Source organism: Mastacembelus armatus, chromosome 6 (assembly GCF_900324485.2).
Source record: "Mastacembelus armatus chromosome 6, fMasArm1.2, whole genome shotgun sequence".
NCBI lineage: Eukaryota > Metazoa > Chordata > Actinopteri > Synbranchiformes > Mastacembelidae > Mastacembelus > Mastacembelus armatus.
This window is the reverse complement of record NC_046638.1, coordinates 24,617,470-24,643,798: the sequence shown is the minus strand read 5'-3', so window position 1 is coordinate 24,643,798 and position 26,329 is coordinate 24,617,470. Positions and strand designations below refer to the sequence as shown.

Here is a 26,329-nt window from a genome sequence, read left to right as displayed (position 1 = left end):
TAATTATGGACACATCAAATGACAAACAAAGCCGGTGGAGGTTATGAAGGCATGAAACATTCAGACTATGCAGACATCATCCTGAGTGGTATTGGTGGCAGACTGAAACTGTAACTGAGCTTACTGTTATTGGTAAGAATTGATTGTGGAGAGACATTTTAATTGGATTATGGCACATACTGAAGTCCATGTAAATACTCATACCCCTGAGCAGCGTGCACACCGAAAGTGTTTGTCATATTTTTGAGATGTGTCTCACATAACCACCATGTTCCTATTTTTATTAATCCAGCTGTCTACATTGCCCTCAGCTCACACATCAATTGTGTTTTCACATATGACAGCAGAAGCCTTCCACAGAGTTTCACCAAAATAAAGTAAACACAGATAAATACATGATATATTATTTGTTACATCCTACTGAATATACTTTTTAAAGTGACATTTGAATTTTTTTATCTGTTTTTTGTAAGATTGTTTTTTGTCTACTCCAAGGTTTTGGTATCTAACTTTTACCTTGTGATGTAATATTTCCAAGATTGGAATTTAACTAGTTTAAATCAAGTCAATCTGTTTTTATAAAATGAATAAATTTCATCAATTTAACACAGCCTAATGTGATTAGTTCAACTAAATTTAATTACAATTAACTATAATTAATAGTGTAACTCAATTAAATTAATTAAATGTAACTCAATTTACAATTAATTTAACACAGACACTGTAAATGTCATGAAATCATTACCAAATTTAATGTATGGTCAATGCAAAAGAAATAATAACATAACTTCAAAGAAGACTTGAAGCAAAACTGCAGTGTGATACAGGAGAAATGTTTGGTCCTGAAATTTTACAGTCAAATTCAAATTTGAGGGCAAATTTGGGTTTAGGATTTATGCTGCAGTGTAAAATAAACTTAATAAAATATTGGTTAATTTGGTTTTTGTGAACAAAGCACCATCTAACAAATGACAAATACTCATTTATCAGAAATAGAATATAAATGGATTATTATTAAAAAGTATATGACCCATTCATTATCTATACCTGCTTATTCCTAACCAGGGTCAGGGATCTGCTGGAGCCTATCCTAGCTTTCTTTGGGTGAAAGGGGTACAACTGCATGTCTACATGTCTACACTACAAATATCTAAAAAATGGTTCATTCTGATGTAAAAATCACTGCCAGAAGTTATTAATCAATCTTACTGAGAAACTTGATGACATCTGCAGATTAATGCAGTTTTGACACAGGTCACTGATAGCATCATGTACAGCAGTCACCGAAATACAGCATTAAGAAATGCATCTGCCAGAAGAAAGAACACATCTGGAAAGAGCATTAGCCCTGATAGCTACTGCCCAATTCTCACCTTCCACTCCCTTTCTTACTCCTGTTTGACAACGAGGAACACAAACTTCGTGTCAGTGTGTGAGCAAAGGGTACAACTCAAGCGCAGCGAAACCTGCAGGCAATGAAAGGTTGTCTCACACCTCTTGATAAGCAAAACCTGAATTCAGACAAGGATAAGGTGTTGGTTTGAAAAGTCTCTGACATTTGTAGAAGGACAAAATGCAGGAAACAAGACACACATCATTTTCCAAGAAAGATAGACTGCAGAAACACCCAGCACTCTGACTCATGCTCTTATTTCACACATGTGGATTTATGCTACTTTTTCAAGCATTTGGTTTAAATTAAGTCCATTTTGTCCTTAGCTCATGTCTTTCTACATCAAACAAGGATTTCTTTTTAGTATGGTTTGACATTTATTTATCTGATTAGTTGAGCAATTAATGTCTGAATTTCAACACAAGAGCTGGTCCTTATTGATTACGGACAATCGTTCCATATTTGATTCTGGGGAACTCGTGCCGCTTCTGAGCCACTTCAAAGCACCGTGTCTGAAACTGGAGGCAGATAGAAAGCACCGCAGCATTTGCAGCACATGGTGGTCCTGCCCTGCACCAGGATATCAACACCCCGATTGAATTTATGTGTCATTATTCATCTTTCATAAGCCCAGAGGCGTATGCATAAACATGTGTATGTCATGGGCTCACACACCAAGGGGTAGTGGATACCCACAGTCACACTGAGAATAGTTGTTTTTCCAGATAGGTTAATTTAATGAGGAGACATTTTCCTCAAGCAAACTCCAAAATGTTGTCTGAATAAATGCAATGTTCAACACTGTGGTTCCCCACCGTGACTGTGTTTTCTGGTTCTGGTGCAGAATGAAATGTGTCTGACAGTTTTGTGTGGGCATAAATCACAAACCAGTGAGTTAGAAAAAAAGATGCCATAAGTAGACATTGAAGGCAGATGTTTAGTCTATTCTTGTCACCATTATTATTATATCTAGCTCTATTTTGTCTGCTAACAATGATTATAGCTAAGCATGTTTAAGACAAAGTGGCTTGGTTTTTCAATCTTAAGCTTTTCTAGATAAATAACAGCCCAGCATGATGAATGATAAGGCACAGAAGGATAAACGGGTGATTCCTCTTTCTGCTTTTTCAACTCCTGCACATATGCAAACACACACACACACACGCATGCACCAAAAAACAAAAATCACCTGCAAGCCCGTAAGCACAGGTACATAATACACATGCATGTGCGTGTATACACTCACACACCTGTAGATTCCATGAAGACAGATGAGAATACACATGAGGGCAAATGGTCACTTCCCCAGATAGAGGCATAACCCAATCCTATTCTTCACCATCTGTGGATGGAGAATGCAGGCCTGGGCTGGGTTTCCCATTACTAACCCTATAACAAAGAAATATGTTCTGAGAGCTGAATCACAGGAAGTGAAGAGAGCCAAACTGGTGGCCACATAGCTTCTTTAAAAGCATTTCTGTAACCAAAGGAGATGACACGTTGGGGTTTCTGTCATTAATTTTACCAAAGAGAACTTGTATTTACTATGCTTTTTGCCAAGGACACTCATCCAAGACATTCACCTACTTAGAGCCTCACCTGAGAATTAGCAGCACTCAGCAGAGATGTTAGGAAATAGTGGGGTGTAACAATAATATACAGACTTATGGAGAGACATATGTCTCTTATGTGGATTTGTGTGTGTAAAGGTGTGGACAGAGTTTTTTTTTTTTTTTTTACAATAATATACTATACCCCAATATAGCAGCACAGCTAAGCCCACCATAACATTCCCATCTTCTCAGTCAAAGTAGACTTACGTCTCCTCTGGTACTAACATCTCCCACTATGATCGTCTGTGGCTAGCAGTGACCCCGTCTCATACAATGCAATATAAGCTCTGTGACCAAAGCTGCAGAAACAGGATAAACATTTGTATGTCTTGTGACATTTTCTAGCCAACTCACTCAGGTATAATATATGGTGTAATCACTGCTGTAAACCAAGAAAACAAACACTGGTACCTGCCTTTAAATTGTGACTGATGTCTCTGTATATGCATGTGCCATGGAGACAGTATCCCCTGGACATGTTATAGCCACCTGTGTAAACAGGTCCTCAGAGCGCGGCTCCTGTTGCTGTGGGACACCAGAGGCCTGACCTCTCTTTAGAGGAGCAGGTCTGCAGGTGGTCAGTGCTAGACATACACTAACATATACGCACAGTTTCATGCATAAATGCATGTATGCCAGTTAATTATATCTTGCTTTTAATCTCTTTACTTCTTTATTTCCTTTTCTCTCTTCCTCTCTTACACTTTAACACATTGCCGTCAGAGGCGCTATCTGCGTGGATGTAACAGTATGTATGGCTGTTTCTGTGGGTCAAACAGGAGGTCAGAGAGGTTTCTGCTGAGCAGGGCGGATATTGACACATCATTAACATGAATGAAAATATTTTGTGTTCAGAGAACATGAAAAGAATGCTGCCAGACGTTTGGACAGGGCCTATTCAAACAAACGCTGGAGATCAGCACTCAATGAAACAGTCTTTTCACAGACACAGGCTTCCTGAAACAGCAGGAAGGAAGCTACGTGTCAAGTTTTGTGATCATGAATGTTACCCTCTGAAATTTGATGCATTCACAGACCTGAGGTACTGCAGAGCCAATACCTCTGCAGTGCATTACATGCTGAATAAAAATTCAGTGTATTGGTAGATTCCCGGAAGCACTCATAAGAGGACAGAATTTCAATGGAAGGGGAAAGAGAGTGGATGTATAGCTGCTTGGTTACTCCTGATGTGTAGAAGTGCTGCACGGGAGGGTCCTCGGTACAAGCACAGCTGGAATCATGCTAATGGAAGAATCAAAAGCTGAAAGCATAACACAAATCAAGAAAAAGGGAGACAAGCAAGGACAGAGTGAGGGAGGGATAGTAAATGAATGGAGGGATGGGGGATTGGTGCTGTTGCTGTTTTTTGACTGAGGTAGATCTGTGACTGATTACTGCTATTAGACTGGGTGAGGTAGTAGAGACTCATTCAGTCACAGAGGGGCCCGTGTAAGCAGGTGGAAACTGTGCCCACTGGCCTGCGTCCATTAGTCCCCTGAATTGGCTATTAATCTGACATAGTGGCTAAAGAGACTGAAAAGGCTGATGTTGAACAGTTGTTTCCATCTCAACAATAGATGAGATGCTATAATTGCACCAGGCAATGGAATAACAGTATATGTTACAAGACCTCCTCACACAAAGTCCTTCTGTTCTGGCGAAGAACAGGTGCAGCGTGGGAGTTGGTGTCATCAGATCCCAGACGTCTTGGTGTCGCCACACTCATGGGGAAGAGATGCAGAGAAACAGATGTAAAGAGAAATTTACAGGACAGTCAACACTCTGCTCAAGTAACTGGATGCCTGTGGGATTTTCTACAAATTCAATATTGAACTCTGTCCCATCTTGGACACTTTTTTCTTGCATGTGTGTTTGTGTTTGTTAATCAGATTCAGAAAATTGTAGACCCTCAGACAAAACAAGAGCAGAAAGACACATCTGCGTGCCAATGAGTTCAGAGCGAATATTTTCCACAATAGTGGCAATGGCTGAATAAATGTCATCAAGCACAGTCACGAATGCAAATAGTCTCATGAAAACAGAGCAAAAAGGAAGTGGTGAAGGAGGAGGGGAGAGCAAGGAGTGGTCCGTAGAGTGACATGAGAGGCAGTATTTCTTAGAGCAGAGCCAGGGAGAGTTTTACAGAGCCTGTCTGGGGACACAGCACACTTTAATCAGCTGCCTATGAGGGAGAGACAGATCTCGACAATCTGGAGGAAGGAACATTAGTAATTTTCAGCCCTTTGAGCTGATAGCCCCTCCTCATATTACTCATATTACCAGCCACTCACACAGAGGTTTTCCCTCACACACCACACCATGCGGCCTCTGCCCAGATCAGTAGTTGTGTTAGAAACTGTCTTAACTGACTGGCTGAGGTTTGAGCTGAGGTTTGGCTCCTCCCTGACTGTGAGCAGAGTGGGGACCTACAAATTCACTTTCTTCACCAGTGGAGAGAGACCGCACGCTAGGCACGAGGCTTCCCACTCCTCCCCTCTCTCTGCCTTTTCCTGGGCTCCCATCCAGAGAGTGACGGGCTCCAGTGGACCCAACAGGAGGAACGTTGCCTGAAGATATAGTACAGTAGCTACAGAACTGCCTCCAGGGACAGGACTTCTATGTGTTTTTTTAATCCAACACCTTTGTGGGATTCATAGACTTGATTTTTGTTTTATTTTCATTTTCTTTTCTTTTATCAGATCATAACAATTGGATCTGTGTGCTTGGGCATACAGACAGACAAACAAACAAACAGACAGACTGACATATGGAGAGAAAGCAGCGGGCACTGCAGCATGAATGTAGCAATTGGACTTCTTTTTTCCCTGGTTACTAAGACCGAGCAAGGATAATAGCCAGAGCACTATCCTGTCCACCGAGGCAGTGGGTGGATGCAGCTTTCTGCTATAGTAGAAAGCAGAGAGTGCTTAGACGCTGCAGATACATCTGGGTGATTTACACTGTAGGGACTGTCAGAAAATGGATTGTTGCCTCTAAGTATACTTGTTTGATTGTTATACCTGAGACTATTACTATGAAACCGTGTTTGGAGGAACAGAGCAAGGACCATCTGACTTTTTATCTTTTTCATAGACTTTGCTGCTCATAGTGACCAGACTCACGTGTTTTTTTGTTTCGGTAAACATGGTTTATGTCTTTCAATGAGGATAGCAAGGTGTATGAGGACTGTGGTTCTGACAATGATGCTGCTGTATCTTCTTCTGCTGCACATGACTCACACAGCCCACAGCATCTATCCGAGGATACGGCTTTCCCACAAAGGTAAGAAACACAGAATGTGTTCGTCAGTGCTTCTCTTATTACCTTCAATTTACTTTGGCCACAAAGTGATTTGCAGTGATATTGTGTTGCAACAATTAAAAGCAAAGACATTCTATAGGTTATGGTCTCATTCAGAACTAGCATTCCTTGCCTTGTACATTCATTGCAGAAGAAAAATTTCTCCTCAAGATATACTGCATGTAGACTGTGAATAGAAATATGTCCAAAATAACACAGCCAAGAATGAAACAATGCAGAAAATGTTCTGTAAATATAGTGAAGTGTGAGAAGCACCATCTCCTGCGAGTGAGTCAAGGAAGCCGCAGGTTATCATTACAATGTAATAAGATGGTCACTGAAGATTTATGTTTTAGGCCTGGAGAAAAAGCCACAATGCACTGTTGGATTCCTCAGAGTGGCTTCTTGCTTTTTGAAATGCATGCTTTTTCACTGCCTCACTTAACCTAAAGTATAAGTACTATAGTGTAGTAATACTCTGTTACAAATAAAAGTCTGCATTCAAATGTTTGCTTAAGTACAAGTATAAAGTATTAGCAGCCAAATATACTTAAAGCACCAGAACAAAAAATACTCAGTGGCACATCTCACATTATTTTATATTATTTGATCAGATTTATTCATGCATTATTGTATTAATTTACTGTATTTCATGTTGCAGCTGGTAAAGGTGAACCTAATGTTAACTAACATTTTTGCCAGAATGACTTTATATATTGCTGGGTAGCTTGTGTATTTTCTACTGAGGATCAATAAAGTTTTTTGATTATACTGCACTACATATCTGATGCCAAAAAGTAATCAAATAAATGTTAATAAATAATCTAAATAAATGTAGTGAATGAAACTATAGCATTTTGATGTAGCAGAAAACAGAAATACTCAGGTACAATAGCGATACCTAAGAAAATTATACAATACTTGAGTTAATGTACTTAGTTACGTTCCATCACTACACTTATTGTTGGTATTTTAGGAGTCTCCTTTAGTTTGTCTTGGTCACTTGGCCATGGTGGCTGAGAATCCACTATGTGGCTTTCTTTCATATGATAGTGGGAGAGATATGGAGTGTTTTTTTGGACATGGGAATGGATGAAGGTGTGTGTGTGTGTGTCTTAAAAAAAAACACTGCACTTATGTGTGCCTGTTTATGTGTGTGTGGGAGTGTGTGATCTGGATGTGCATGCACTGGTATGCAGACTGATTGTTGTGTATCTCTTAGACAATAATGAGAGTTTTATGTAGACAAAACTCTTGAGTAAACATTGCCTTTTCTCACAGCTTCTTTGATCTCCAAAGCAACAGAAGGTGATGATTCTACATAAGCCTGTTAGTCATGGTTGAATATAGGTGTGGAATTTGGATGGTCAATAACTCATAAATATGCGGCAGCGAGTTTGCTATGAAAGATGACAGGTTTGAGTCATCAATTTTGTCTGTGAGGAGGGTTTGCTGTTTTATTGTATGTAATGACTTTATTTCTGACCTTTATGTACAGTACAATACTTTTACAGTGAGAACTGATTGGAAAAAAGAAGACACTGAAGGAAACTGAAAAAGCTGGAAGTATTTACTTCAGAAAACATAAAATCCATATTTCAACAAAAGTGAGTAGGTGGGTGTTGATTACTTTAGTCATTAAGGCCACATCAATTATGACTTTTTTATTTCACCATATTCATTAGCCACCTGAGGGCAAAGCTGCTACAGTGATTACACTGCACCTCTCACTCTCCCGTCTGATACGTGTTCTGGCTGGCTATGAAAAGGCTGAAGTTGGATCCTATCATTATGGAATGAAAAACATCTCAGCTTTAATATATGCCTCATGGCTTTTACCAGTGAATCTGCACACACTCTTAAGTTGACTCAAACTTATACAATCATACACGCACACAGAGCCAAACCTAAACACAGGCAGAGAGGGAAGTAATTTTAACAAGAAAATATTACTGTAACTAGATTCTCTGATTTGAGAGAAGAAAATGTTTATGGGAAAGAAATGTTAATAATATCAGCATTAGAATATTTTTAACTTGCTCCTGGTCATATGAGCTGATACCAAGTATGGAATCAATAGAAATCTCTATAAAATACCAGATCGACTTTCTGGTAAGTTCTGGGAATTAATTCTGTGGGCACATTATCACAGGTACCAAGGGCAACGTTACTATCAGGCAGTATATTGTATATCTCTGCATGCTTTGATGTTAGCCACATTTCACACGTGTAAAATTATCATTTAAACTTTTTTCACATCTAGTCTCATTTTCTTGTCTAGACAGTAATTTTTCCAAATGCATTTGATTCACTTTCATCCCAGTCATCCTTTCATTTCCTTACACCCCCAATTAACTCCAGCTCTAAAAGCCAAATCACATGGAGTATTGCATTACAATCACAGAGTCTGTACTGAGACAACTGACCCCAGTCTTCCAGACTGTCAGCCTGTCATCTGGCTTCCAAAGACCTTAAACATAGGCTATGCATAGATTCAATTCAATTCAATTCAATTCAATTTTATTTGTATAGCGCCAAATCACAATACAAATCATCTCAAGGCACTTTACAAAAACTAAAACTAAAAACCCAACAATTCCCTTATGAGCAAGCACTTGGCGACAGTGGAGAGGAAAAACTCCCTTTAACGGAAGAAAAAACCTCCAGCAGAACCGGGCTCAGTTTGGGCGGCCATCTGCCTCGACCGGTTGGGGTGAGTGGATAGAGCAGAGAGAAAAGAACAGCAACAATAAACAACAAATAGACACTGCAAGTTGGTGGGGCCAGTAACTGCACATCAGCTATATACAGCTCCAGGACCAGGGACACCTGCAGAAGGTACAGAGAGAACAGAGAGAGAGGGAGAGAGCACAAACTAGGGGAGAGAGAGAGCACAAGGTTAGTAAGATTCAATGGTGGAATATACATGAGGTGGGAGGAGAGGAAGAGAGGGGAGGGAAAGGGAGGGGGGGGTGGGTCGGGTTAGGGTAGGGGAGCTCAGTGCACCGATGGTCCTCGGGCAGTCTAGGCCTATAGCAGCATAACTAAGGGATGGTTCAGGGTTGCCTGAAGCCAGCCCTAACTATATGCTTTGTCAAAGAGGAAGTTTTTAAGTCTAGCCTTAAAAGTACGGAGGCACAGATGGCAATACATTTCAACTGCCTGGACTTTTGGCCAATCAAGCTCCATAAGTCCTGGGTTTTATAGATAGAAATGTCCTCTAGGGAGACATGATCACTATAGACCAGAAATTAGAGCAGTGTTTGTTTTGTACTATTTTTTATACCGTTGGAAACAGATAAATGATATTTGGATCTGCACTGCCAAAGGCTCTTGGCATCAGCTCTTCTCAGATCTCCAGGCCTGTGGTGTGAAATGGGCTCGTCTTGTAGAAAAGCCATCAATTCAGCTGCTAATGAAGCTGTTACAGAGCTAGCATGTGTCAGAGTCACAGCAGGTTGGAGGTAGGTGGCCACACTTCTTTTGTTGCCTCTACAGTATTGTCACCATTCTTGGCCTGAGGTGCAGAGAGTGTGATGCAGCAGTTTTCATAAGAGAGATGCCCTAGTCAGACCAAAGTCATTTCCCTTCTGCATAGCTGCTGGCTAATATCTTAATCCAGCTACCTGTGAGGGAGAGACAGATCTGGAGACAATCTAGAGGAGGGAACATTTTTAACCCTTTGAGCTGATAGACTCCCCCTCACATTACCAACTCTGCTTAAATCTAAAGGTGAAGCTGGACATTCAGTTCATATTGATTTAGTCAAGCTCAGTTCACATCAGCAGTGTTTTTGGACAAATTACACATTCCTGGTTTAGTGAAGCTTAACATTTCAACCCACCCACACTACCTGTGCAGAATTGTTGTGGTAATGTGCAGTCACAGAAACTATTATCTGCGTCCTGATCAGAGAGCTGATGTACTGTTACTGCTACTTATAGTAAAAAAAATAGCTGAGTGAAAAAAATCTAAAAGTTGTTTTTCACATTCCTGAAAAATGACATGAGTTGGCAGGTTATTACTGCAGAAAGGCTTTTCTTTAGTGAAAACATATCTGAGAAAAAAGTTCGTGAGAGCAGCTACAACAAACACATGGAACAGAACTTCACAATAATTCGATGACCGGGCACTGTGCGATCCAGTTAAGGGCATGTTTACATAGAAGTCATAATCATTCAGTAAAGACATAAATATTTCAGGTCTGCCTCATCCAGTTATACAGTTACCCTATGATGTTAAGCTGTTCTGAACATCATACTGTATATTTCAGCTCATACTGTTTAAACAGACACATTGCTTTCCCCATTGTTCCTTTAGCATTTGAGAAATAAACTTTTTTCTTTTCTTCTGCATCACTGTAAATTTGTGAGATTTAAGCAAACAGAGCTGAGGGACATGCATGTGAGAATGCAGGGATTACTCAGGGTAGCAATTACAGCAGCACGAAACCCCCTTTTAGGATGTAATTTTAGACTTTCCTCTCCAGACAAGAAAAAGCTTTCTTTTTATTTTACAACCTTGAACTGATGTTGCTGTAGGTGACTTTCTTTTGAGGGTGAGATGGGGAATACCGATATAGCCTAAAGTTGTGTCTACCTGAAATTAAATGGAGAGATCTTTATATTTTTTAAAGCTAATGTGCCTACATGTGCATAGAGCTATAATTAACGTTACCACATTAGGCTGCGGCCATAGGGCAGTCACAGCAAACCAGTGGAAAATGGAGGGTATGGTGATGATTAGATAAATCGCACCTTATATGTCAGCAAAGGAAAAAAAAAAGTTTTTTTCAGCCCCCTCTCCAGACCACCTCACACATCTCTCTCTCTCATACATCACACCATCCTTCTCTCTCCATTGTGTCTGTGTGTGTGTGCTCTCCAGTTCATTAATGAGCTGTGCAGAAGGGAAGGCAGCTGGTGAAACTCTAATCCTTTTTGACCTTTTTCCAGTGAAGGGACCAGGGAGAGGAGATGAGCTGGTTTGTGACACAGGAAAAAGAGAGAAGGCACAAAGATGGTTGGAGTCTTCAGAGAGTGTGTTGCAATAATACAATGAAAGAAAAACTGAGGACAAGGGGTTGAGCACTTCAAGACTGTTATGATGCGGTGGTGGTGTTGAAGGAGGAGAGGTGAGGACCCAAGTGCGGAACACAAACTTTATTCTCCCTGGATCATCCAGGGCTCAGGCAAAAAAGTAATCTCCGCTGCACGGTGGGCAGGCAGACAGGACAGAAACGGGATACAAAGGCTGGGGAACTCGCCACATACACACAGGTACATATGTCACACCAAATAAGGAACATGCAACGAGCATACGTTGTCAATGCTCCGACAGGGAACAAAGGAAGACAGGGGATACATATACACGGAACTAAAGACTAATTAACACAGGTGAACGGAATCTGGCTAATGAACAACGAAACACAAGGCTACCTGGGACTAACACTGAACAGAAATGGAACACAGGAAACTGACCACAATAAAAGACAGACAGGAAACAGAGATCTCGGGCCTAACAAAGACAAAGAAATACCAAGTAGATATTGTTTATTGTATGCTGGCAGGTTAAAAACTACTTTTCTTCCATTGTTTTGTTAAAAGAAGCAAGACTGTTGATCTTGAATAACACAATACAAGTCGCTGGTTCATCTGATGCTGGCAAACAGCAGGTCAAATGAAAATGAGTTTATATTTTACAGCTTCTTACTGAGGCAATGAGACACATCGATAACTAATTCACTTTGGCTGCATTATTCAAACGAATGGGGACAGACTGATTAAATGTCAGTCAAACACAGAACTAGTCTATATTTGGAAATATCTTCATTTTTAATGAAAAGCTTTGTGTGGTCGGACATGACAACAACATGACAGATATTCTACTGATTTTCATAACATCAATCGGCATATACACTGTTATTAGAAAGAAGGATGGTCTGTCTCTCTATCTGTCTCTCTCTCTGTCTCTCTGTCATTCTCTCTTTCTCTGTCTCTCTCTGTCCCGCTGTCTTTCTCTCTGTTTCTCGCTCTCTCTCTCTCTCTCTCTCTCTCTCTCCCCCTATGTCTGTCTCTCTGTCTCTCTCTTTCTCTGTCTCTCTCTCTCCCTGTCTCTCTCCCTCCTATAATCTCCATGTGGCTCTTGTTTAGCTCTGTGATATCATTTCCCTCACACAAAAGAAGATTTGTGAACACGAGGCCATATTTCGATAATGGCCTAACACCCCAGTTCTCAGCTCATGACCCATGGACTCCACAGTCTCTCTCAGGCACTAGGAGAAGAGACTAACTCCTTATTCTTGACTTCTATCACTTCTATAATTGTGTTTTTTCTGTTGCCGCACAGGTTCAAACACTCAGTAACCTTAATTTCTGACATAAAATCTGGGTCTGGCAAATGATCAAATAAGGATAACAAAATGTACTATGTCTTTTAAAGTTTCCTGAGGAATGCTTTATATAATCTTTTGTGAGCTGCTAAGAGACCCATAATCAGAAGTAGGCTGCTACTGCACAAGCACGAACACACTTCAAAACTATACACATATTGTCTTTCCCACTATGGCTAAACAGTGTTTTTATACATGGATAAAGAGGAGATGAAAAACTTCATTCCACTTGATTTCACTTCACCAAATCTCTCAACACTCCTCAGACAGCCGATGAAAGTATCTGTCTTGAGGGAGTCCTTTTTCTCTGTGTTTTCCTTTTGAAGTAGGGCCATGTGTCTCCCTGGCTCAAATACTAATGGAGGAATACCCTCCTCTTCCTCTTCCTTCTCTCAGCTCTTTTTGCTGAAGGCTAAGGAGTCCTCACTGACTGCAGACGGTGAAAAAACAGAGGAGAAAGAAGGAGGAAAGGGGAAAATGCAGAAATCCCCAGTTTCTCTCCTTGAGTGTGTTCAGTGACTGACTGTCTGTGACTGGTGCACATAATGACAGAGGCGGACTCTTTTAAAACCGATCTGCATGCTGAGTGTCTCTTAGTGTGTCAGTGTAATCAGGAGATCTACCAATTATCCCTGTAATCATGAGTAGTTAAACGGATTAATCCACAACTATTATTATAAACCTGATTGCATTTGTATATTGGACATAGGAGAGGTTCTTTCTTTTGTTCTTCCTTCCTTATAGTTAGGATGGGGGTTTGAGTTTCTGTTCCCAGGTTTGGTTCAGTCAAATGAGATGCATGGAGTCATTCCAGTACAGAGGTGAACACTATACATGTCATATTTAAATGGCTACATATACAGAATTACAAAGTGAAATGTATCTGTACAGAGTTGAATGCGTCTCTGTGCGTGCTTCTGTCCACATAAATCAGCTGCCACTCATCATTATTACCAAAGTCGACTGAAAGGTAGATGGAAAAATGGGTTTGGCTTATGGTCTATTTACTCCATCACTTTAAAGAGACATCTAAGTCCGTCATCTCAATAAGTGGCTGCAGATCTGATTTCGCACAAAGAAGGAGCTGATTGTTTGAGAGCAAGCCTAACACTTGTAATAAAGTTGGACTGGAATGTATTAGGGGACTGTCCTTGATCCAATTTCAACTTAACTCAGTGGGAATTGTAATGAGATAGAGGGGGAGAGAGGCAGTGTGCCTGTGTGTGTGTGGATTAGATAATTACAGGAAGCATGTCTGAGCCCTGGCAGAACACCACTGCCACATCCCCTCTCTACCACCTAACTACCCAAGATCTAACCCTACTTAAACAGTTACTTGTCTACAACATAGAAATCTTAATAGCAACAAAATGGACACAATCACCCATGGATACCTAATCCTATTTTAAACAAATTAAACCTTCCATGGAGTGTATGCTGCTGCTATGAGTAATCTTTAACAATCAGATAAACACTCTCTATCTATCTTGGAGATCAAGTATTCTCGGATTAAAAAAAACAAATCACACAGTTACCCAATGCAACTCCAGCATGTAGAGACACTTCAGCATTATTTTAGCTAGTTGAAAGTTTGGCATAGTATAACAGACGTGTGCATTGCCATTTTCCCCCTGTTTTTGTCTGAAGGGAGTTTGCTGGAGAGTAGGGCATGGATGGCCTAACATGCATGACAGTAGAACAAATGGCGAAAATACAGTGCGAGGCTAGTGTTATAAATTTTATCACAAACCTTAACCTGTTTGCTTAAATGTGCCTCAGGTTTCAAAAGCTTTGCTAACACATAACAGATTCCCCTTTCTTCTTTTACAAGGACACCCAGTCCGACCCAGTCATGTGTTAATGAAGTTTTTCAGACGAGTGCAGCCCTGAGGAAGTGTACCCCCCTGTGGTTTCGACACTTACTTTAAATCCTTCACCCCTAACCCTGCTTCCCAGAAGCTCACAGACAGCAGGTATAGAGAAGCAGCCTGTCAGGTTCGATCAAGTAAAACTGGGTGTGTTTGCACATGTGGATGTATGTGTTCATGCAGACTACTGGCTCTGAATTCAAATAAGATATTTTCAAAGTTCTGTGGTTATTCTGATGAGTTTGTGTTTATATTAAATGACATGTCTGTCATGGTCCACTGCTTCTTTTTTAAAGCAGCATTTCAAACCACCTAAAGCAAGACTGATAGGGAGTTGCAGCTGATCTCAAACTAATGGCTGATAAAGGGACCAGTTCCGTTTCCTCTCAGATAAAATTGCTTGCCAGTAAAGAGGACCATAGGCCAGATTGTGTACATCAAATGCTCCTCCCCTTAATCACAACGTCTTTCCCAGAACTCATATCCTAATAGTCCCATCCATGCTTTTGCCAAGTGCCTTTATGGCTTCCCAAATGTGTTCTCTGTTGTCTATGTCAAGGGTTAGCAGTATCCCTTAAAGCAGTTAATTGGTATGGACTGTTACCTGGGCTATCGGCTTTGAGCTCTGTTGTAGTACAGGAGCTTTTAGTGACGATAAAAACAAGATGCACTGTAGGTTTATGACAGAGCTAATGACACATATAAGCATAGCTGGACAGAGTGAGAGGAGGCATAGATGCCACATGGGATGGAGAGATGAGATGGAAAGATAACCTTGCTGCTGCTCTCTGCCATTTGCTTGGGGAAGTCATGAATGAGAAACACATGCTGCAATGTGCCCTTGGTCATGGGAGCAGTGGTGACTCACACCAGGTTACTGGAACAGTTAGAAATCCATTGAGGAAGGGGCTGGTTAGTGCAGGCAAGATAATTCATTGTAAAATAAAAACCAAACTATCTACTGTATCGAGCTTTGCAGAGTTCTATTGTGTTGCCATAATTTTTTTGTCTAATTTTTGTGTATGGTTTGTTGTCTCTGCAGAGCTTTGGCAACTGAACAGGACCTGGGTGTTCCAGGGACATGGAGCATCTCTTCAGCCCCAGACCATGCTGCTAGATGAAGGCCACGAGAGACTTTATGTTGGGGCTAAGAATACTCTGTTCTCCCTTAGCCTGGACCATGTTAATTCACACCACAGAGAGGTAGGCCTGTCTTCATGCCTGACTGTCAGAAATGGGAACTTAGCCAAACTAGGTATGAGTGTGTGTCTTCATCTGTGTTCAATATAAAGCAGTACCTTCAGTTAAAGGTTTGGTTTGAATTCAAACCTGACTAAGCAGCAAAATAATCTTGTAAGATAATTTGATCAGGGTAAACTACTACTCATATTTTTACATTAGAATAAAAAATGATTGTTGGGGAGCCTTTTTATTCATGTGCAAAAAAAAATTCAAAATTTCTTTAAAGTGAAACAACACTATTGTAAATCTGAGTGTAAATGTTTTCTTTCAGACCCAGTGGGCCAGTACAGAATCTCAGATCGAGGAGTGTTTGATGAAGGGGAGGGGAAATGTAAGGGAGTATATGATTTTCTATAAGGCATTGACAGAATGAGCTGATTTTCAAGGGCAAAGTACAAATGAATAGATGATAAAGATCTAGATTAACTTGCCACTTATATGTACAGTATACTTCATTGATTATACATCCATTACAGAATAGATATTGTTAGATATGGACTGTTTTTTACATATCTCATTAACCTTTGTTTAATCTTAAGCACTGATGCTAATAACAATATTTTCATCATCTCAAACCTCCATCTTCACCCCTGACCCACTTAACTGAACCTCTTGCCTCATCCCTGCATCTCCTCCAATAGCTCGAGTGTGCAAACTACATCAAGGTTTTGCAGCAGTACAACCAGACCCATTTGCTGGTCTGTGGGACAGGAGCATTTAATCCCATATGTGGCCTGGTCAGAGTGGGACACACGGGAAAGGTGAGTGCCAAGGACTGAATTAGAGCTTGGTTTACAGTGATTTTTTAAAAAAAAAACGTTTTCTTTAGCCAGAAATCATAGTTCTGTGGTTGTTGGGGTGTGAGGTGGTGATGGGAAAAACACTGAGTAAGAGAGGGTGGAGTTTTGTTATTCTCAGAGGGACAGAGTTGTTTTTATTAAAAAATGATGCCACTACTGTCCAGGTAAATGGGGAGAAAATGCCAGGTGCTGCTTGCTACAGGAAGGGCTTCGAAGTCAGGGAAGATTAATGTTCTGTCTTCATACTGTGGGGTCAGTTCAAATGTATATATGTCAGCTGCCCTGGTGGGATTTGTTTGCTTTGTGTGACTAAGAGTGTGCATGCAAAATTGCTTGCACACATCAGTGTGAGCATCTTTTTTTACAGTATGACACATATCTCCCAGATGTCAAACATTCCTAGATGTGTGTGTGTCCTGGATGTAGTTAAAAAGCGAGAAGGGGGGAAAGGTTTCTGCCATGTATTTCAACACTGGTCCAGTAGGTCCACCAGGCCAATAACACCTTCCACACAGAAACCATGCAAAGAATGAGCAAAGCTGGATTCACTATAACTGGCTGCTCCATTTTTAGCCAATCTCTCAATGAGTCTGACTCACATAAGTTTCATAGTTGGTGTGTATGAGATTAACATCAAGTCTACAATTGACATTTATTATATTTACATAATAATAAACTCTGATAGGAAATATTATTTATCATGTCAACCATTATCTGACAAATCAAATATTTATGCACATATGCATATTTAATAGACACTGTCCACATTCTGCAAATAGAGTAATATTGTTCCAGCCTGTTTCACCCATTTCCATTTGGTTATAATATAACACATTATATGATGGATGAGTTTGACCTAGAAATTGAATTTTGATATAGTCATATGCATATAGTCAGAGTGCTAGTCACAGCACAGCAGCGTTACATGGCTACTCATCAATCAATAGATGACATCCTCACTGATCGGCCAGTGACAGCCATGAACAGTGTGGTGATCCATAACATATGAGCCGTGGTTCTGTAGGCAGCTCAGCACTAAGTATGTTTGAATGTATAACATGTATAACGATCACCTGCAAGTTCAGAAAACTACCAACAGTGGACTCACTAAGATGTAAGAGCAAAATATAGATTTGGTGATACACATTCAGACACTACTCTGTCATCTGGCCATCCATCACTCCTTGTTTCATCTCTTTTCCTTTTTCCTTCTCATACATCAATTTCTATCCCCCTCTCTTTCATTTCCCTCGATCCCTCTATCCTCATCCTCTCTCTCCTGGAGTTTGTCTGGATGTTGTTAAAACCTTTGCAATAGTACAGAGTTTAAGAAGGTGTCTGGCATTTATATTCATGCATATTTATGTGTAGATAATTCTGCATGTCTGTGGGTGTTGTTCTCAGGACAGGCTGTTTGCTCTTCAAGAAGACAGTATTATGAGTGGCAAAGGGCGCTGTCCATTTGACCCCAACAGTCCCTGCACTTCCACACTCTCCAGTAAGACACCGCTCATTTATTACCTGACCACCAGCTGAGCCAAAAGCACAGCTGTATGTTTTTTATTTCAGTTGGCTGAATATATACTATGCAATTCCACGCCTCAGAGGTTTGCTAAGTTTGTTGAGTCAATACCGCCATCTTGTGGCCTCGTGTCAGTATTAAAGTCGTAGTAAAAAGGGGTTGAAGCTTTAATAATATATGCATTGTTTTAAAGTGAATTTATGCTTTTTTTGTGTGTGTACACAAGGGGGAGAGCTATACATTGGCCTGTTTACCGACTACTGGGAAAATGATGGTGCTTTGTGCCGACTCAACAACCGGAGCTACACACGCACTGAAAGAGACGACAGGCAGCAACTCAGTGGTTGGTGCCCATTGCAGGAAAATATCTCATATCTCATTTTAAATATTAAGACAATCAAACAGAGTATATCCAGCAAAACCACCTAATGTGTTTTTAAAAAATATATTTCTAAAGGTTTATGAAGGTTTGTACATATGTTCCTTCCCAAACCTAGTAGGTTGACTGATGCTCAGTTAGGTCTTAAAAGTTAAAGAAAATGCATCGATGGCCAAGACGTAACTTCTCTCACCTGGTGTTGTTTAGATTTTTTAAAATCTTTATACAATATCTTCACATCCATAGGTATTTTCCATCTTTCTTTTTAACAGAATACAACATATACAATGCTCACAGAATTAAAATTAAGGATTTATAACAGAGATACTCCTTGTGCCAGACCTAATCACTACATTACCTCCATTACCTGCTATCACTGTTTTTTATGTTTCACTCCAGACCCTTTATTAAAAATGTTTCTTCCAACAGAACCTAAATTTGTGGGGTCAGCAGTTATTCCTGACAATGATGACAGGGATGATGACAAAGTTTATTTCTTCTTCACTGAGCGGGAAATGGATGTAGAGGGAGTGAACAAGGCCATCTATACCCGCATTGGACGAGTCTGCGCAGTGAGACAGCAAATGCTTTAGCAATGTCTAATATCTTCATGATATAGTCAAAGTACTGGCAGTGAAGTCACGATCTATATGTGCCTTCATCTCGCAGAATGACCAAGGAGGACAGAGGATGCTGGTGAACAGATGGAGCTCCTTCCTGAAAACTCGTCTGATCTGCTCTGTGGCTGGACAAAATGGCATTGATACACACTTTGATGATCTCGGTAGAATTACAAGCACATTTTTTTTGTAATTATTTATTGTTAAACTTTTAGTTTTTATGCTTGACAGAAGTGCACATCTGCAGCTACAACCCTATTTCTAGAAATGCACTGACAACATAAAAAAATCTTTTTATAGTTGCAGCCAGCGAACTAAGGCAGGCACCTACAGCAAATAGAAGACTGTATTTGAGAAAGCTGCAAAAACCAAAACCATAATTCGGATGCACATCCAGTGAGCACAGAATGGCTGAAATCACTGTGTGTACATCCCAGGCCCTACCAGAATATCTTATTTACCACTCAGTACTAAGATATTCCCTCCTCTAACCAGCTGGGAAAAGATCTACCATCTGCTGCACAATCATGAACCTTTTAACCAGTTTTCCAACCTTACAGGAGTAATAGCAGGGCTCCAAAACAATTACCTGTATTTTCAGTCCAACAGTGCCCAGACCTACATGGAGCATGTTAATTTTCTGACAGTAACAATACCAACATGCTGATGTTTAGGATGTTCTATTTACTTAGGCTAAATTCTACATTTTGTGTTTCAGAGGATGTGTTTGTGCTCAAGAACAGGGATGGGAAAAATCCAGAAATCTTTGGGCTCTTTAGCACGACAAGGTGGGAAATGGCATCAGCATTTCACTGTTCAGTCACTTTTGTTATCCATCAACACTTTAATCAAACCTTCCCTTGCAGTGCGGTGTTTAAAGGCTATGCTGTGTGTGTCTATAATATGGATGACATTCGAGCGGCCTTTAACGGTCCATTTGCTTTCCGAGAGAGACCCGAGCATCACTGGACACCTTATGAGGACAGAGTCCCATACCCTCGACCTGGATCTGTGAGTCTTTAAGCCTCAGTAAAGTAATGTTTATGGAAGGAACCAACATTATGCATTCACATCACTCCCCATTAGACTGTGTCCACAACAGATGTCCTTTGAGTTGCCCTACATGCCCTACAGTTTTGCTTTGTTGAAAGCATGTAAGGCAACTCTGGTCTGCGTTAGCACCGTTGTAGCTACCTTAGCAGGTCATATGGGGGACAGTGTGAGCCAGACTAACGTATGCACACTGTGTAGCAGCACTGCAGATAGTGCCGCTACACAATTAATGGGCCTGTTCTGTATCTGCCCCTGCTCCTTCCTTCTCTCTGTTTTTGTGTCACACCCTCTCTCTAACAGTGTGCCAGTAAAGTGAATGATGGTGGCCTCTCAAGCTCTAAGGAGTTTCCTGATGAGGTTTTACGGTTTGTGCGTTCTCATCCTGTAATGTATCGTCCAGTCCTTCCCCAACACCACAGACCCGTACTGCTGCAGACAGAGCCGGGCAGGAGAAAACTAACCCAGATCGCTGTGGACAGAGTCCAAGCCCAGGATGGACACTACCATGTCCTGTACATTGGCACAGGTAGACACATAGTATAGGCTACAGACTGTAAAACATCCAAACAAAGTCCCCCTTTATTGTAGTAACCAAACAAGCGAGCCAGTTCAAAGAAATAAGGTATTTTACTGCACAAACCTTTGTGTAGGCAAATGTGTAACATCAATGCTTTTTTTTCACTAGACGACGCAGTGGTGTTGAAAGTTATCACCATCTACAACAAAGACACAGACACTATGGAGGAGGTGCTGCTGGAAGAGCTGCAAGTATTCAAGGTAGTCCAATTTTAGCTACAAAATGTGAAAGCAAAGGACACTACTCTACGTAAGGCACAAATCTGTAAATTCAAAAATTCTGCTGTACACTTCATGCTGTAGACTATTACTGCTGCTGTAACACAATGAAAAGGACTGTTTCAAAAACACAGCTTGCTGATTTGTTTCTGTGTAATCATCACATGGGCACAGTTATGATTTTCTGTATCAGTTTATTTTGATCAGTCACATTTCCAACTAGTCTGAAAGTGGCAGCTATTGTAATTAAGGGAGGGATAGAAGCATGAAGTCATGAATTTTAATCATCTCTTTTTACTTTATTTTTACACCGTATGATAAATCACCAATTCAGTGTCATTTATGAAAAATAATAAACTTTTTTCATGTTTGCAGGTGGCAGTACCAATAAGAGAGATCATAATATCATCTAAAAGGGTAAGTGGAGCATCTGAACCCATACTATTGTTCATTCCTGCAGTTCTGTAGTTTAACCACAAGATGATAACATTGCAACACTTTGCATTAGTTTGTGCTGACAAATTGAGATGTACTGTGGTGAACTGTAGTTGTGGATATCTGACTGAGCTGGATGAGATAAAGACATCAAGGATACATTTGAAATGTGACTCCAATGAAACAGTATCTTGATATTAACGGTCTGTGTTTTTGGCACAACAGCAACAGTTGTATGTTGGGTCGGAAATGGGTGTGGCCCAGGTCAGACTACATCACTGTGACCTCTATGGCTCTGAATGTGCTGATTGTTGTCTGGCCAGAGACCCCTACTGTGCCTGGGATGGTCTCACCTGCTCCAGATACTACCCAGCTGGAGTCTACACGAAGAGGTAACAGCGCACACGTTTGAGAGAAGACCCCATCTTTCCCCTGCAGATGTGTATGTGTGATATCAGGTGTTCACACCTGCGCCACTTCTGCACCATCACAGCATCTTACCCTGAATGTCACAGTGCTCTGAGACTTCCGAAGTCATTATCTCAGGCACAAAGAGACATGACAACTAGGTGTTATGTAATGCCTACATTCCTGCATGTAATCACCTCCTCTCCTCTTTCTTATCTTTGCTTCCTTTCCTTTCAGCCATCTCTTACATGTTCATCACATGTTCAAAATTACTCTCTCTTTGCTTCCTTGTCTCCCATTGCAGCAGACGATTCAGGCGGCAGGATGTTCGCCATGGCAACGCCGTCCAGCTGTGTAATGGGTTTCAAATTGAAGGTTAGTGTATTAAATGACTACTGTATGTGATGCATGTGTGTGAACGGACATGCTAATGTGTATTTACTGGTACCACAATATGTTGTGAGACGTACTACTGTGGGTCTGTATACTGGTGTATGTCAACACTTTATACAAGAAATGCACACACAAGATAAAATATGAAAAAACTCTTGTTCATGTGTAATTGCATTCTGAGTGTTAGTGTTAATGTTAAGGTTAATATCTCTCTAATGTGGCAATAAATAGTAGTAGCACAGTGTGTTTTCCAGCCAATGTAAGGTCATAGCCGTTTCTCTCCTGTCTCACTATCTTTTATGATATGGATGTATTTGTGCATAGGTGACCAGTGGCACAAAGCTGAGGAGAAGCTGGTCTATGGTGTTGAGAGCAACAGCACTTTACTGGAATGTGTGCCTCGATCACTTCATGCCAAAGTTGTCTGGTTCGTACAAAGAGAAAGAGACAAACATGAAGTGAGTCTGATGCACAAATACATGCAAATGTTCTCAACTAAAACTATATATACACTTTCACTTTTTTTTTCTTTCCATGTAGGTTCGGGGTGATGAGCGTGTGATCATGACCTCCCATGGGCTGTTGTTCTTACGTGTGAGAAGCTCAGATGCTGGTGTGTATGTGTGCCAGACTGTGGAACATGGTTATGTGCACACATTACTACGCATCACTCTACACGTGCTTGCAGGGAAGAGGGTGGACTCAGTGATCCACAAAGCTAATGATGGGGAGGATGAGAAAAGTATAGCTCTATGCCACTCTTCTGTGGGCTCCCCACCAGGCCCCAGCATTAGCCCCAGGTCTCTGGTGCCCTCCTCTGTTCCAGGGCCTCAACCCAGGCTGTGGTATAAGGAGTTTCTCCAGCTGATTGGCTATGGAGATGCCCAGACATTTGAGGAGTATTGTGAGAGAGTGTGGTGCTCTGATAAAAAACGTAAAAAGGCCAAAAGAAAGTATGTTCCTTCGGTAGGCGAGAAGAGAGTGAAAGGAAGGGCAGAGGAGAACTCCCACCGAGCACCCAGGCACACCTTGGACACCTGAGGAGAACAGAGATTTACTACACAGACACACACACACACACACCCACACGCACACACACACACACACGCACACACACACACACACACACACAGACACACATATATAAAGGTCAGATTCACTCAGATGTAAAAGGTTTTCACTTTGCTTTCAACAAGAGCAGCAACAGAAGAACAACAGTAGCAGAATGTCAAACTGTTGTAGTGTTGTACAAGTATTGAGTCATAAAAGTTTATGACTCAATACTTGTTTCCATTTATTTTGAAAAGGCAATGTTTTGGCTTTATGTGGTATAAACTGATTATGTAGTGCAGATAAACGTCAGTGTCTGTGCAGAGCAGAGTCGAGATGGACTAAATAAGCGACATTGCCTCTGATCTGAAGAGGCAGAACATAAAATATAAGCTGCTGTAGACTGACCCAGCCCAAATCAGCTGCACTCAACCTCTGCTCCACCTTTCTGGCTAAATGGCAAAATATGACAAACTCTTATTGTATCTGTTACGAGAGAAAATATCCATGTTGATAGGATTTTATTGGTACAATGATAACTTATTTTCTTGGTTTCTACTTTGAGTTCTCTGGTTACTTAGATGTCATAAACTGGAAAATGCAGTGTTGTTTTTGTACAGTGACAAGTGTTTGGAACTTTATGATACAGTGTGTGCTTATACCCACCATACATATGATTGCATTTAATTATATTTATGCCCTCTGAACATAATTTAAGCACTTGTTGGAGTAGATAAAAAGTGGTCATATCAGCGGATATTAATGTTATCGTGTCTACATTTACATCTATGGTTGTGAATAAATTTTCTAACAGTATTCTATGTAGTGTATATTGTATTATATATTCAAAGTGGTCTTTGTGTGAACATTTGGTAAGTATAACTGTGTATTCAGAAAGTCATTATTCACTGTTCACTTCTGGCCACTCCTTCCTCTTTCTCTTAGTGTTTGTCCCCTTCGTTTATCACCTTCTATTCCCCCATCATCACCAACCAGCCCTTTGGATGGTTCAGACCAGTGTTAGTCATAATTACTGCCAATGCAGTAACCACATTTCCCACTGAAGAGAAAGGAAAGATAAATGTCAGCTGACCATCCAAGCAAGCCACTAGCAAAAGTGATGAGTCCGCCTAATGAATATTCTGTCAATCCTGACAGAAACATCAAGCAATCTGATGCTACAGTGAAATCAGTGTAGTGGTTACATTAATAATAGAGTGTGAAGGATTATGTCTTTTGTCATGCTATGCCTTATTTATCTCGTCTCTTTTTTCTTTCTGTCTCTGCCTATTACATCATCACTCATAATTCTGCTTGAGGATTCATCAACTAGGATTTTAAAAATGTTGTATCTGCTATTGTGCTTACAAATACCTGCCATCCTTCCTTGGTGTAAACTTTGTGTGTAGACACACACTGATATTAGAGTCTGAGCTAATATAGTAAAAAGAAAGATAGAGATAAAAACCTTATGCAGTCATGTAGATTAAACCAAATATACATAGAAAAAACGAAATAAACTAGTTTCATATTTCTGAATGCCCTGTTGTTATTTAATCTGCCAAGTAAATATAATATTAAAAACAATTGTGTTGTCTCCTAAAACTCTGGAATGTGTGAATTGCTGGTGAATTGAGGTAGCTACAATAGTAGTAAAGTATTATATCTGATGGCAATAATAACAGAGATATTTTGTCTTGTTACAGACACATTTTACTATATTACAGTTTGTTTCTGAAGAGTGAAAATTAACATGTACAGTACACACATATATCTGCTTACAACTACATTACAGTATGTTACTGTATATAGACCATATATCCAATGTTGATATGCTGCTTTTACAATAAATGTTATATGGACCAACTGAAGTTAAATCTTGATGAAATGAACCATAATTCTTTCTGTACAGTAAGCTGCTCACTGGTGCACCACAATCATTCATATTCTGTCTAGGTCCACCTGAGTCAGTGGGGTGCTGAAGGCATTTGAGAGAGGAATTCATGCTGCTGATTTATTCCACATGGCTACCATAGCAACAGGCTCCATCCAGCTCCCCTCCTCATCACAGCTCCCTCTTCCCTGTCTCTGTCAGGGTTTAACACTGTTACTTTGCCCTGAACCCCTCTGCTCAAACATTACAATCCAGTCTATGGGACTGGTCCTGTTAGTTGAGCTCACAAATGCTATTTTTACTTTGGGAACCAAAGCTGGCTGTTGTTTCTCGTAGATGAAGCTTCTGACTCCATAGATAGATGCCATCCAAGCAGCTTTTGGGACAGATGCAACAATAGAGCTTAAGTCTGGGTTAGGGTGCATTTCAGTGCTCAAATGGTCGATATAATGAAATTAATCACCATAAATCCATTCACTGATCTAGAAGGGGATCAAAAAGCCAAATGATGTTGCAATGATCATGCTGCTGCACATGGTTCTGTCTCTGTGTGAAGTCGACAGGGCTCCTTCTTGTCGTCATAGTGCTGTACCAGGACTCAGTGCACCTGAATGCTTTATTACAAGTGGAAATGTCAGAGAGACAGTGACAGTTTCTAAGGCAGTGGAAAATGAGTGTTGAAGGGCAAACAGTAAACAAGCTTTGACTGATAGTAGCACATGTTGTCAGTGTCAACATCAAGCTATACTGTATGTATGTGTCTTTAATTTGTTTTAATCACTAGATCTGTGTAAAGGTGGAAAGGTAACCTGTAGATATGGCCAGGCGGGTGCCTAGGTTTCTACTTTAATTTAGTGTTATCAGTGAAATACAAAGCTAAGGTATTTGCTTCATGAATGTCGTCTTGATATTTTCTTTCTTCCTGACCTGTACACTAAAGATTAAGTCTGAGAAAAAAATTATTGCCTTCATTTAGGCTCTCTTAATATTGCTCTGCTGGGCTGCTTTAATATTTCCATACAATTTAAATCTACGACCATTTTATAATCATTTTTAATGTGTTCAGACAAAATAGGCCTTTGTTTTTATCTAGATATTCTCAACATGAAAGTGCACAAAGTGAAGGTTAAACATCAAATACAATCCTCTCCACATCGATAAGGAAACTGATAA

At 40.4% G+C, this 26,329-nt stretch overlaps 1 protein-coding gene across 2 annotated transcripts; it reads left to right on the top strand.

Annotated features, from left to right (window-relative positions):
• Nucleotides 1-5,464: 5,464 nt before the first annotated feature.
• On the top strand, nucleotides 5,465-24,819 carry sema3e (sema domain, immunoglobulin domain (Ig), short basic domain, secreted, (semaphorin) 3E). 2 transcript variants are annotated; one of them, XM_026312209.1, is made up of 17 exons: nucleotides 5,465-6,288; nucleotides 15,608-15,768; nucleotides 16,079-16,138; nucleotides 16,449-16,568; nucleotides 18,012-18,105; nucleotides 18,356-18,472; nucleotides 18,938-19,080; nucleotides 19,178-19,292; nucleotides 19,847-19,916; nucleotides 19,995-20,139; nucleotides 20,482-20,707; nucleotides 20,867-20,958; nucleotides 21,352-21,393; nucleotides 21,637-21,803; nucleotides 22,127-22,194; nucleotides 22,537-22,670; nucleotides 22,753-24,819. In XM_026312209.1, the coding sequence occupies exons 1-17, from the start codon at nucleotides 6,168-6,170 to the stop codon at nucleotides 23,251-23,253; spliced, it is 2,376 nt and encodes a 791-aa protein (XP_026167994.1). In that variant the 5' UTR covers nucleotides 5,465-6,167; the 3' UTR covers nucleotides 23,254-24,819. The 2 variants fall into 2 exon arrangements, with proteins under 2 accessions (XP_026167994.1, XP_026167993.1); XM_026312208.1 differs by having other exon boundaries at nucleotides 22,124-22,194.
• The last annotated feature ends 1,510 nt before the right edge of the window (nucleotides 24,820-26,329 follow it).